Source organism: Alosa pseudoharengus, unplaced genomic scaffold (assembly GCF_046254945.1).
Source record: "Alosa pseudoharengus isolate Yale_2024_CS ecotype anadromous, Long Island Sound unplaced genomic scaffold, YU_APseudo_1.1 YU_APseudo_1.1_scf_1, whole genome shotgun sequence".
Taxonomy (NCBI): domain Eukaryota; kingdom Metazoa; phylum Chordata; class Actinopteri; order Clupeiformes; family Clupeidae; genus Alosa; species Alosa pseudoharengus.
The window spans coordinates 23,224,608-23,239,467 of record NW_027468564.1 but is presented as its reverse complement, the minus strand read 5'-3'; the positions used below and the strand labels follow the sequence as shown (position 1 = coordinate 23,239,467).

The 14,860-nt window shown below is 39.6% G+C and overlaps 1 protein-coding gene across 4 annotated transcripts in view; it reads left to right on the top strand.

Moving 5' to 3' along the window:
- LOC143123306 (uncharacterized) overlaps positions 1-14,619 on the top strand; it is an 88,609-nt gene extending 73,990 nt beyond the window's left edge. For 3 of the 4 annotated variants that reach the window (XM_076284618.1, XM_076284610.1, XM_076284627.1), the window contains one exon: positions 12,275-14,159. In XM_076284618.1, the coding sequence (XP_076140733.1) occupies positions 12,275-13,479 (1,205 nt within the window). In that variant the 3' untranslated portion in view covers positions 13,480-14,159. Of the gene's footprint in view, positions 1-12,274 lie in introns of all 4 variants that reach the window. The other variant, XM_076284636.1, reaches the window with a different exon arrangement.
- The last annotated feature ends 241 nt before the right edge of the window (positions 14,620-14,860 follow it).

The window sequence follows — 14,860 nt, the reverse complement described above, 5'->3', positions numbered from 1 at the left end:
ACTAGCATGAGCCCTAATGTGTCAGGAGGGAGCTAAACTCATAAGGTATTACATATTTAAATTAGCTTCATTGACAGGCATAATCATATTATGGGATGCAAAATGTTAAACTACAATAAAACAAAATGGATCTTTTCAAACGATCACTATAAGCCTTAAAAGAAACTTTAGCATATGCTAATTGGCCCCACCCACCTCAATTGAATTAGGCTAACAGTAGGATGTGTTGGACTGGGTTATGTATTCATTTATCTAACTCTTACTGGGTGTATGTACTAATTTATCTAACTCTAGGATAGAAGACAAAATAGCTAATTTCCCAAAAGGCATCATATGTTTCTTTGAGAGACTAGACGCTAGCATCCATGGGTTTTAGCCTCCTTGCTAGCATGCCAGCCTCTAGGGGACAAATTAGAAGGATTGAGCCCAGGCAAGTGCAGAGTTTAGTCACACAGTCGAAACATCACACATAGCGTAAACGCACCCCAGTTTTTGACTTAATGTCAGAATGTATGGCTACTTCCTTAAAATACAACATGTCTGCCGTTTTAAATATGCATGATTGTCTCATTATGTATGTCATAATGCTGAAAGATGGCTATAAACACATCATAAAAGCAGCATAGCATTATAAAAGTAGAAAAAAGGGCATATTTTGGTGGCCATATTTGAAGTCAAGATAGGGGCCACTAGGGGGCGCTATGTGTTGGGGCCCATTTCAATTTTTGATCACTAGGGGTGGTAGTATACCTGTACCAAGTTTCGTGCTTTCTGCAAAAACTGAACGATTCAGGCATTTGTCAGCAAAGCCTTTATATATCCATAGTAGTATAATAGTATTTTTGATATGTTGCTGATTGGATCATAAACGGCCACAGCAACAAAGGGGAATGACTCTCTTCTCTAATAACTGTGTTAAATGTTATTTTCTATATTTATGATATTTTGCTGATTGGATCATAAACGGCCACACCAATGAAGAAAAGTGAAAGTGATCGATAATGACTGACTGACTCTATTATTGTGTTACATGCTCCAAATGGAAAGGACTTTGAGCTGCATTCTGTGTATGAAAGGTGCTATACAAATAAAGCTTATTATTATTATTGCATTGCATGTAAATGCAATGGACTATTATCACTGTTCTTCTTATCTGTTTTTATTATTATTCTTCTTCCGACCAAATTCGACGTTTAATGACACTAAAACCACTGTACCGTTTGACGTCATTCAAACACTCATACAAAGGTCTTGTAACGGACAATTGTACAATGTCATTTTACATTTGTAAACTTTATACTTTTTGAGATATTTACGATAAAAGAGCAATAAATTCCCATTGACTTAACATTGACCTCCATGGCGGCAACTTTAAGCATTATGACGTGATCTGCAGCTGAAAATAATTAACAGCTGAACGCGAGCTACCGCTGGAGCTGTGAATCTTCTGGACGTCTTCGCCTGCCGTGGTCACTTTATTGGCTCGTAAACCTTCAGAGGCACATTTCTCTAATTAGAGACAAGGTAAGTGTTCCGGTTTTTTGGTATTTGAGTCATTTATGTCGTCAAACATTATGTAACGTTAGCGTTATATGTATGAAATGATGGGTCACAAATAACTAAACTAACGTTATAACGTTAGGTAACGTTAGTGAAATAGTTGACGTTAGAACCTTGCTACGTTGATATGTATTATGTAAAGAAACCCACTGTTAATCAACGTTAATATGTCGTCAACTTTACAGTGACCGATTAGCTGTAGGTTTCGATAGCGAACGACAAGCAAACGTAATGCACTAATTAGTGCATTAGTTCATAGGCCTACTAACCATCAGCGTTTTAACTACAACGTTAACGTAAACTAGAGAAGTAACGTTAGGCATATAGATACTAGGCTCTGGTTCTATCAGGTCACTTTCGGCAGAATGGTGCTTGATTGTAGCTAGGCTAGCCTACTGTGTGAAGGGACCTGATGAAACCCATCATGGGTTTCATTCATGGCATGAATAACGTTAGCTACTTGTTGATGGTCATAACGTTATAGCTTCTACCTTTCACATTTTAGTTAAAGCTAGCAAATATGCTCCTGTTTTTATTTTTAACAAATGTTTAACGTTGTACACCGCTTGTTTGTGTATCAAATAGGCCAGGCTACGTTTTCATTCTACGCTCCTGATTCTTACGTAGCCTAAGTGAACACTATCACGGTATGCTATAGTTCGTCTATTGATGGGTTTCATCAGGTCCCTTTCCACAGGTGTATACAATCAAGCACCTAAATTATGAATGCATTGGTGCTTTATTAATACTCCTGTGGAAAGGGACCTTATGAAAGCCATGAATAGGCTACTGTTAGGAAATGGACCATACGACTAAAGTCTTGTTAAAACACACTACATAAGTTGAGCTATAATGTTTGTGTTGTCAACATAGGCTACAATGTTTACTTGGCCTACTCATTTCTGGTCTATAAATTAAAGTGTAGCCTGGCCCGAGAATCAAGCTTTCCAGTTGTAGTACATTGTAATCTGTAGGAAAAAATGTGGCTGACAGACCTAGCATGCTGTTCAATTTATAGCAGTTGGTTATCAAGATGCTTAGTATCAGAATGATCCGTCCTTACTCATATGATTATCAACAGCAACAACAAACCCATTGCCTGCAAAGTTTTCTAAGCTGTTAACGTTTTATATGTAAAAAAATATGATTAGCTATCAACTATCCTTAAACTGAAAACAATAAAACACAGAATTCTGCTTTGTTTGCAATTTAATACTATAGGCTAGTATTTAAGCTTAACTACCAGTAGCTTGATGGTACAACAATTGGATTATATTCTACCTATTTTATTGTCCTAGAATTGTTGAGAGAATTGTTTAAAGCTTAAACTGTTTACGATGTTAGTCGTTAGGTTAAAAATGTGTCAGCCTAATGTAATGCAACAACTTCACTTAAATAAATGAGTTGTATTGAACAGTTGTACAATTGCAGACATTCCTTGTATTGTTTTGGTATAACTGTTAAACTTGTTTGCTTTTGTCTTTTAGGTTCCAGACCAGACCAGTGGTGATGACCGTGTATGACATTACGTGTGTCCCTGTCTGTGTGCACACCTGTCAACCATACATCTCTGACAATGTTGCTAGCAACATACCTACTAACATACATTCTTACAAACATGTGACCATATCTCAACATATCTGTGCACATACCATTTAACCATACTGAAACTTATCCGAGATCTACTGAGACATTGTAACTTGTATACTTGTGAATCATTCATACCTCTGAATCATACCTGTGCTGTAACAACTGTAAAACATAGCTGTGCTGTTAGATCTCTCTTTTTAGACCTGAGCTGTGCTGTGTGAAAAACAAGATTTTAACCTAAGTTCTGTCTAAAACTGATCATCTGAAGGGCTGACTTTTATTCTTCAGTGTATATATCACCATCAAATTTGACCTAATACCATTAACTGAGGCCTCTAGCTGTTGCTGCCAGTTCAGTTTTACCACTGATAAATAGATCTGTCTTAGGATAATATGATTGGCATTATCAAGTTCTTTATATATATACACAACTGTGATTTTTACTTCAAGCTTACATTGGTAAGTGTTCATTAGTGTATTCTGAGTATCATTCTGCTGTATTAAAACAAAGAATGTTGATCAATATTGAATTGACAATTTATTTTTACTGACTTGTCATATACTCTAAGCTAACATCTAACCAAGTAAGTGGTTTTCAAGAATACGGTAAGACTATGTAATCTGAATAATCATACTGTAAGTAATATAATGTTATACACAGCAGCTTTTTTGCATTTACATGCAATGGTAATTCCCTGGAATTGCATTTTCTAGTTATTATTATTATTATTATTATTATGTTTTGGTTTACACAATGGCTGCAAATAGGCAAATAGGCTTATTTACATTTGATGGGCATGGCTAGGGAATTGGTCAGTACAATAGGGATGTATGATTTACAAACCATGGTGACCATGAAGACTCTATTTCTTGCAGCTGTTAAAACACCCGCTAGTTTAAATAGCCACCAACATTCGTTTTTGCAGTAGGCTACAGACCATAGGCCATAAGTTATTTGTCTACTAGGCCTACTGGCAGGGATTAAAGTTCTCCGTCCTACGACGGATTTCCGTCAATTTGATTTTAGAAATGCCATATTTGAGATCGATGCAGATCCGATGAGAAAAAAAATAGGAGGGGTGGGGGGGCTACCACCTTTTCTTTTCCTTTTTTTAAGGCAACTAATATTATGAATTAATGTGTGTGATGGTAAATGTTTAAAGACCTAATAGTGTTCTTGAGAACTTTCTGTGTCAATCAGTGACCGCTCAAGAAGATAGCTGCTACGTCAGCCATGAGTTTCGCTTTGTTTATGTTGTAGCTAAACGCTTGTTTTATTGGCCTGGGGCGTTTGCTTAAAAAAAAAAGAGAACACGTCTGGAGGACTAACGGTCTAAAAGTTGTAGTGACACAATCGAGACAGCTGATGAGGTTGGCCAATCCGTTTAACTTTTTTGGATACGATACATTGTGAGCTCTATTTGCGAATTCGGAGAAGAAGCGTAGGCTGTGTTCCCAGATAGCAAAGGGGCGTTGAGGGGCGTTGAATCCACGTTTGTTTGAAGCGGCAGAGGTTGATTCAACGTGGATTCAACGCCCCTGTGCTATCAGGGTTCTTTCCGTGCATCAATGTAGACCAGTGTTTCCCAAACTTTTTTTCTGGCGACCCACTTTTTAAAAATGACAGACCATCGCGACCCATTTCACTTCAAATCTACCCTGCAACCACCAATATTGTTTTAGGCCACAGGTTCTCCAACTTTTCTATGCCTCCCCCAACCATACATTGCTATAGGATCCCTGCTTTGAACACGGTTGTGTTGCATTTTGAGCACCATCAGCGTGAAAAGTTGGAAATGACTACTGAAAAGATACTGTACGTTTTAATGCGCATCCGAGAGTAGGGGAAATTTTCGCATGTTGTGCAGTCGTCATTCGTCAGCATAGTAAGCTGTTCCTGTACTGTTGTGCATTTTAAATCAGAAATAAGAATGTGAGGAGGTTGCTATTAACTTTAAAGATTGCATCTGCAATCGAAACTGTATGCAAATTGAATGGCCTTATGTCCGGTCTATGGATGCTTTAGTTGACAGCGCGGTCACTTGATTTGAATCGGTAAAATTGAGGAGCTGGTATCTATTAATGTTCGTGCAAATAGGCGGATTCATGTCCCTTGCAGTTTGCAACTGCGAGGTACACGGCAGGCGCCCCACAGAACGGTTTCATTTTGAGAGGTAGATATCCATGCTGGCATCCCCTCTGCGATGCGTTCTTCCCCCAGTTTCATGCGCCAGTTTCATGAGCTTTTATGACAAAACCGTGACTGTGGTAGTTAACAATCTACATCCTAATAGAAAACTTAGCTTTCCTGGTATCAAATGACAAATGGTATCAGTTAGGCCTATAACACAACATAAATTGTGCTGGCGACCCAAATAAAATCTCCTGCGACCCACCCGTGGGTCGCGACCCAGACTTTGGGAAACACTGATGTAGACAATTTCTTAGCCTACTATCGCGAACTCTTGTCAGGGGAGGTCATTCATTTTGGGTGTCACCTATGACTTGAACAGCCTGCTATGCCACCCGATGCAACCTATTATTGTTACAGTTTTTAATCAACGCAACTAGCATTATGTGTAAAGCGACGCAATATAACCCGTAGCCTATGCAAAATATTATCCCGTCTGTTATGATATGTACAACAATTTGTTTTTCACAATTTGCGACGGAAGGTTTTGACTGAGCGTGTTAACATAAAATAATAATAATATTGTCATCATCGCGACCTGTTGAGTAAGGGGGTCAGTCGTGCTTGTGACGCATAGACATGCCTTGTAGCCTATTTTGCTTAGGCCTCTTTTAACGACAGTAGGTTGTAAGTGTATGTTGACAAAAAATAACCATACACTTAAAATAGTCAACTTAAAACTTCGCTATAAAATTTTATTAATTTATAGCACAAAACCATAACCAGTAGGCCTACCAGAACCTCTTATTAGCGTCATGATTTGTGTGCGTCTATTTGGCAAGGCCACTAGCTGTCATGGATGCGTTGTTGCTAAAGGAAGGCACAGGTGTTATAAGTTTAAAAAAATAAGATGGAGATGGGCGGCTGTTGAAAACGGGGGAGAACTAGCAAGCCATGGTGTAAAGAAATGAAAGTGCCAGGTTTGCTTTTAAGCGGTTTGCTGCAAGAAAATTGTTTATGGATGCAATAGGAAAACGTTTTAGCACGCCACCAATCAGAAGACCGCCAAGGTTAACGTTCGTGCACTTCAGGACATCTTCCCTACCTGGTGCAACTAGCCACCACGACAGAGGTAGGCTACGTTTATCTATGGCTGGCTGACCGTTTTTGCTCTCAGAAAGTAGGCTATGCATGTTCTTTCATAGCGCAACACGACCTGTCCCTCACCATATCGCAACCTCTTGTCAACCTTATACAATCTGTTGCTGAAAACAAAAGCGCCCTCTCCAGATTGTCGTTGTCAAATGCGCAGACCTCCTGCATGAGCACACACAGTATTGCTGCTCATTGGAATACTGAGCTGTCTGTAAAACTCAAAATTACCATGGAAATATGAACAATATCTCGAATGTTCTGATTCGTTACTTTGATGAGGAAATGGGAAGTCTTGATTTGCAAACACTTTTGGCCTGAAGTAATTAAACAAGAGTGTAAGTTAAAGCCTTTCTTCAATATTGCTGCAGTAGAAAAGAACAGCAATGGCTAGTCAGCAATGGTCAGGGATGGTACTGAAATATTGTTTTGTTCATCAGAAAAACTCAATCTCAATCTCAATCAAGAATCAAGAATCAATTCGCCTTATTCACATGGCGGCCATTGGCGGCTAAAACGAGGCTACAGGGTACACAAACCATGGGATTGTTATGTTCTATGCATTCACCTGTAGGTGGCATTAATTATTTAGTAAGTGTACCCTGCAGCCTCGTTTTGGTTTAAACAATGGCCGCCGTGTGAATAAGGCGAATACTCCCTTTACTTTACTGTTTGCATCTTTTTGTACATTAAAAACCAATAGGTCGCGACAGCAAAAGGGGTGCTATCTTTATAGGTAGATATGAACAACGTATGACTTATGGCCTGAAAAAAGTTCAGTCAAACGATTTTTTTTCACTTTAATCCCTGCCTACTGGCTGATTTATCAAACAATTCGTCCTCCTCAAAGTTTGGTAGAGAGTCATTGAATAAATGATGCCAAGCAATTTCTAAAATGTATTTGTGACATTCAGCTAATATCTCCTCATCTAATGTAAGTTGCTTCGGACAATATGTTCTACTCTACGTGGAGTTGTCCTCCATCTCAGTTGCATCAGTTATTTGATTTTGAAGGTTCTAAAATATGACTATGATTACACAGTCGACATTCTGAAATGTCCTGCATGATCAAGGCCAGATTTAGTGAGCGGAGCGGAGTGCGAGCAGAGCTTTTCTTAATTTAGAAGCCAGAGCGGCCGCTCTGTTCCGCTCCAATTTCGCTCCGATACTGATCACACCACGAGTCTGAGGCATGCCCAAATCCACACAGAATTCCTAATAAAACCAAGACTGTTAAAATTCAAAGATTGCCCATTGTAAGTTGATGGGGATGAGTTTGCTAAATATTTTAGAAAGGCAACGGATACTGTCAACGGATAAGTCATACAAGTGTACTATTTCTACAAAACAACAAGATAGGCTATAATAAACATCTGCCTGCCTCTATTGGAATTTAACATTGGGGTGCCAATACATATGACCCTGTATTTTAAGGAAGAACATTTATTTATTTATGATACTGTAATAAACCTAGAATGTGAGGTCAGATTGTTGTGACTAGAGGAATACTCTACATAAAAAGCAGCACAGATGTATAAACAGTATTCTTTATTTAGTACAATTCATGCAGCTACCAAACATGTCAAGACTGGGATTCATAAAGTGTCTTAAAGCCAAATGCTATCAGCCTGGGCGAACAACACACCACTATGAAGCCGGCTACACCGAAAACACAAAAGCTAGCCTATAGCACACACTACCCCCATAGGGCACTGCACATGTTCACACTGCAATTAAAATTCATAGCAAAGACGCAACACAACATAAGGATTTAGATCATCACAACCCTCCCACCCAATCATGAAATGGCTACGGCCAGGTTTAAAATAAGTTACACACACACACGAAAAGTTAAACACTTAACTCTCCTGGGATGGACTAAATTACGTCTAATTAAAAAGTGTTTCAACTGGCTCTCCCCTGCCTATCAATATGCTGTGGCTGGATGGGTCAAAAACGTGAAAGTGCGGCACCTGGCCACCAAGGATTTATATTTAATCATGGGAAATATAAGTATTATGTAAAAACAATTCAAATGTATGGTTTTGGTGGTACTTTACTCTTACTATATACATGTAGTGAGTTCTAAGCTAACAAGCTAGGCTACCACTCATTTTAGTGTCATTTAGCTCACAGCTTGCTGTCATTAATCTGGATAATGTCCTTTAATGTAAGATATGTTTATACGTATTTTATACACTCCATGGTTTATACTCATTTAAAGAACATGAAGGGAAGGGAAACGAGGCGATTGTGACTTTATGGGAACAGTTTGTGGTGGGTTATCAGCTGTTAGCTCTCAGACGGTCAGCTGTTGTGTGACCACTGGGCGGCTGAGCTGCCCGAATCGGTCGTAAAGATGGCGGCGCAAAGCTACAGTGACGTCATGAGACACAAACGAATAGGTAGTGTCATAAACCCCTTCTCTTTTGTAATATATCTGGCTGTTTGACCCTCTGCCCTGTGCCTGCACGGAAAGCTACATGAGTGAAGTTGCCGCGGTAATGTACTTGACGGGCCCCCTTGACCCCTTACCCCAGTAACTGGCTTATCTGATTGGGAGGTAAGGGGGTAGTCCCCATCTCCCACCTATTATCCCCAACCCCCAAGTCCAAAAACACCTCAAAGAGAAGTGACAAGAAAAGTGAGAGTGGTGTCAAGACAATTTGGAAGTTAATTTCAAGAAGTTTCTGAACATGAGCAGCAGAAAGATGAACAATGTGTGGATGCACTTCGACCAGAAGAGCAAAACTGTAAAGGCTAAATGCAAGTACTGCAAAAAAACAAAATGGTTTCAAATCATTGAGGACCAAATCCAACATGAGAAGGCTCTTAAAAATGAAACACCCCACTGCACTGCTTGAAGTAGGACTGAATTACCTTGCGATTTATGGCGGCCTTACATTGTACGATTTTGGTCTGTTTTTACAGTCGGCGACTAAATTTCCAAAGTCGGACAGAAATCATGGGAGTTGTACTGGAATCGCGGCGCGCTCCCATCAACTAGATCGTTAAGTGTAAGGTGCCAATCTTAACGGTTTTAAGTCAGTCGGAGTCAGTCTTTTGATATGTTTGATATTATCGCAAGTCTTTCTAGTCGTGGCTCATGCAAATAGTGACGTGAACAATATGAAAACCAATAGTGACCTCTCTTCAACACCGAACAGGAAGGGGCAAAGTAGGCGACAGCTGTAGCCTATATGATTACTTGTTATTATGACCACCGCGCAGCGAAGCGGCGGTCATATAGGTTTAGTCAGATTATTATTTTTTTTTCTTTTTTCGCATGGCCAAATTTCCGTCAAGGATTTCCGGGACACTGAAAGACCGGGGTACACCAAACTTGGTGGGCGTGTAGCCCCACATGGATAGCATGAAACCATTGTTTTTCGTTTTCATCTGTAGCCCCCCCGCTGGACTGGACCCCCCCGAAATGAGGGTAGGGCAGACACAGTTTTCTGCGAATATCTCGAGAACCGTAGGGTTTAGGAGGACCACCTTTTTTTGTATGTTGATCTTAAGGGGCCATGTCAACCCATTCCATAACCACTCATTTCATGTATAGCGCCACCTACTTAAAAATTAAAAAGCAAAAAATTAGGTGTTGTAATCACAATATCTCTGGCTGACATGGTCAAAATTGAAATTGAAAAGTGTAGGATCATTATGACACCCTCCGAATGCATGCCAAGTTTCATGAACTTTCGTTCATGGGGGGCCATACAATAAAATAATTTATGTGTACATTTAGTGACCGTACACCAACAGAGTTTTCTGTGAATATCTTGAGAACCGTAGGGCCTAGGATGACCAATTTTTTGTGTATGTTAATCCATTCCATATGCACAAATGTGCATAAACATATACACACGCACACACATACATTCACAGTAATCATATGTATGACACATACTCACACAGTAGACATATGTACACATGCATGCACATGCACGCATGCACACACAATTCAAGAATTTCTCAGAATTATGAACAGGCAAGATGGGGTTGGGGTTGTATAAAATGTATTTTACATGCGAAATCTATGAACTAATCTCGGTACTTGTTGTCTAGCCGATACCAGTGAGAATTAAGTGTATATAATACAATTCAGTGAGACAGTTAGAATCCTATATGCCTTTCACCTTTTGTTTTTAGCCAGCAGCCAGACCAGCAGATACCCTAACTTTGCTAAAATTACTGAAGCTAAGCGGGCTTAGTTAGTACTTGGATAAGAAACCTCCTTGGAAGAGTAGGTTCCTGCTGGAAGCGGTGTTGGTATATCAGTCCCAATGTCCTATTGGAGTGACAGGGACACTGTACTGCAGGAGATGGTTTTTAAATATCCCATGGCACTTATCGCAAAGAGTAGGTGGTTCCCTGATTTGCTTTATTTATGTACACATAGATAAAGACACACACACACATGCGCACACACATACACACACACACACACTACACATGCACACACGACACGTGCAAACACGCACACAAACACATACACACACACACACACATGCACCCACACATACCTACATACACAAACACACGCACACACACACATTCACACACAAAAAACACATATAGACAAAAACAACCACTCACTCTGCACACACTCAATGACAAACACACAAAAAAGGAACAAAGTAGGAAATGAACACAATTTGACAAGCGTGACTTATTTTTGTGGAAAAAATGTGCTGGACTGGGCGGCAGTCATAATTTGTACCGCTCTGCGGTACATCTAGTTTACATTGCGTTGACTGTGTGGCTTAATCCAGATGGAGCCCTGTTTCATTATGGTTTGTGTACAAAGAGAAACCCTTTGCATAAAATAGGGGAGAGCCAGGAGGAGAGAATTTAATCTAATTTAACATAATTACAGAGAGCATAATCAAAGTTGAAAGTCATGATTCTGTGTATCAGTGTCGCATTCATCCCACATGTTGTTTGGCTGCCCTTTCAGCTCACATCTCTATAAAATACCATAAAACCGGTCCCACTCCACATTTTTCTCTCTCTTGTAGACAAATATGCCAAAAATTGGGTTTTATGTGAATTAAAAGAGATTTTGATGATTTTCGGATATACATTAGGGCTACGTTTATACGGTGACGATGAAAAGAGAAGACGCAGAAGTGGCGTCTCGTCTTCATTTTTTTATTCGTGTTTAGACGAGCATTCTCAGGGGGAAATCTATGTTTATATGAAGACGCAAGAGCATGTGATATTCGATTGGATATGCATTCCAGACCGCTGGGTGGTGGTGTGATAGAACCCCGGTACATCACGCGCAGACATTCTAATTTGACAGTTTAGCCAGAGAGGTAATCAAGGATCTTTGGTTTAGCCGTTTAGAGGGAGACGCAACCCGGGTCGTCTTCAAAACTCTACACTCTGGAAGGAGTCTTCAGATTTTTGCGTCTTCAAGCCCCGATGGCGGGGTCGCCGTGTAAACGAAAGGCACTTATGATAAAATATTTTGTTGTCTTCCTTCTCAATCGTTCTCGTATAAACGGCCCCTAGGAGAGGATTTTCAGAGACTGTATTCTACTCTATCAAAATTACCCAATGTATTTTACACCATTTTAATAAAACTAGTCTTTTGTAGTAAAATGATATGTATATTTAATTGGTGGGATGTCTATAGTCTTCTTTTTTTAATCTCTAACAAGGGTAATTGAGGCTTACAAAAAGAGTTGCAACAAGGGTTTTTGGGTTTGAGCTCCAGGCTCGCGCCTTCATCAAAATTGTTCTAAACCCATTCCTGTACAGAAAGCGGTGGTATGAACCAAAGCATGACTTCTATGACACTTGCATTTCATCATCACTATATTCTCACAGGTCCTGTTGAACTTCCACAGCTGAGAGTGATGTTGTTGGGGAAGACTGGAGCAGGGAAGAGTGCATCAGGAAACACCATCCTGGGCAGAGAGGCATTTAAATCTGAGGCATCTGCTTTACCAGTAACCAAATACTGCAAGAGTCAAAGTGGAGTTGTGGAAGGAAGAAACGTCACTGTAATTGACACACCAGGCATCACAAGGGAATGTGAATGGCTTTTAGAAAATGAAGCACCCCATGTTTTCTTATTGGTGATTCCCCTGGGTAGATTCACAGAAGAAGACAGCAATGAAGTAAAGTGGATCCAGAACAGTTTTGGTGAGGATGCCCTGAAGTTCACCATTGTTTTGTTCACTGGAGGAGACCAGATGAAAGGAAAATCAGTCGAGGAGTTTCTGAATGAAAGTTCTGGACTACAGACTCTGGTGAAAAGTGTTGGTGGAAGATATCACATCTTTAATAATAGAGATCTACAAGGACACCAACAAGTGAAGGAACTGTTGGAGAAGATAGAGGTGTTTCTGAGGAAGAGCATGGGCTACTCCTTTTCCCATGGCCTGCATGAGCAGATTTTAACTTTATGGGAGCAGGAGCGGAAGAGACTAAAACTGGATGGATGCTCAGGAGAAGCAGAACAAGGAAAAAGTCCAGAATTCTATCAAGTGATGAAAAACATGGAAAGAAGAAGGGAGTGGACTTTTAAGGAGCAGATGAAACGTAAAATTACACTAAGGATTGCAAATGCAGCTGCTACACTGAATAAATTAAGGGAGAACATCAAGTCTAGAACAGAGCTAAGTTTGAGTGGTCCTTCTTTACAGACTTTACTGATTGGGTTCATGAGTGGACTAGGTGTTTCAGGAATTGTACTTGATACAATGGTAAAGAAAGAAATGGGTGATTATCTGAAATGGTTGTTTCTCTTTGTGCTTGCAGTGATTTTACTTAAACTGGATTATCTGACTCTCCTGGTTGGGTTTATGAGTGGAGTTTTCCCAGTTGCATTTCTTGAGGACAACAACTATCTGAAGTACTTCTTTGTGTTTCTGATTGTTATTATTGAACATATATTGAACTACCTGACATCCCTGACGGTGGTAATTACCAAAAAGATTGCATTTTGGGGAAGTGACATAATTAAAGCAGCATTAAAGAAGATTTGCTCTTGGGCTCCCCCTACAGTTGATAAGTGCAATGATAAATGAACTAAATATGACTTTTGCAACATATCTGATATGATACAATATAGAGCAGGGGTGGACAAACTTTTTGGCTCAAGGGCCACATTGGGTTTTGATAATGAATGATTTAATTAACTAACCCAGAGCAACTACACAGCCCATAATCTTAGGCAGTGAGGTCTGAGACCCCCAGGGAAGCTATAGTAGGAAGTAGGAAGAAAACTGATGCCCCATCAGAGCTGAAGTGCACCAGAAAGAGATTAAAGTCCTCACTCAAATTAACTCACCTCTCTATGTGGAAACGTTTGCAACACTTGCATCACGATGGTCACATACTTTGAAATCATTGGTCCAGCCTTACCAATCACATTGATCAGAGATTCCAAACGTTACTTCCTACTTCTCCTTATCTTCACAAACTGACAATAAACAGCATCAACAGTCAGGAAACAATGAATACCGTTTACTGTAAATAAATTTCTGCATTTTTCCAACTGCATTTTTTGACGTTTGCAGGTGTTGCTATTTCTGTTTATCACAATAAGTTGCAGTTTTACCTTCTCCTTTTGTCGCCAAAACTAACACACAACCTTAACATCATCGTTCTCAGCCACTCCCTCTGTTCACTGATTGGACAGGTAAAGATTGGACGGAGAAAACCTACGAATACACCACAAACCCAGACGACATACTGAAAGAAAATGAAAATTGAACAGAAGTACGAAGAAGGGCAGAGTCAGAATACTGAATAATAACTATATGTGAAAACACCCGTAGCCTCAGATGCACCACAAACAGAAACCTCTGTCCTATAATGTCCTGTATGTGTTGTTGGCTTCATTTTTACTTCTTGTACATTTAATTATAACATTCATCTTCCTATTTCTTACAGGGTAAATTGAACATTATGTACAGTTATTGTAATTATTGTATTGAAATATGCTTGCATGTGACGTTTTGATCAACTTTACATAAGCTTTTGAATATCTTTTTCTATTCTGTTTCAGTCTTCATTATGTTTCATTTCACTATGTTTGAACACACAATTAATCATTTAAGCATTTGTAAACAATTTGTAAACTAGATGTACCGCATAGCGGTACAAAATATGACCGCCGCTCAGTCCTGTACATCCATTCCGCAAAAATAAATCATATTAATTAATTTGTCTCCATCTTCTACTCCATCCCCCACTCTTGAAACTTTTGTGTATGCTTGTTTGGAATGTGTGTTTGCACACATTCCGCACACAAAGTAGACTACTGGCGCTGCAAAGGTGAATAGATTTGTTTCTGGGCCAAAAAATTTGTAGCATTGTTATAAAACCTTTAAAATCTCTAAACAATCACAAGTAGGGCAGTTCATCACAGTCCATCCATTGCAACTGGACTGATGAAAGGTACAC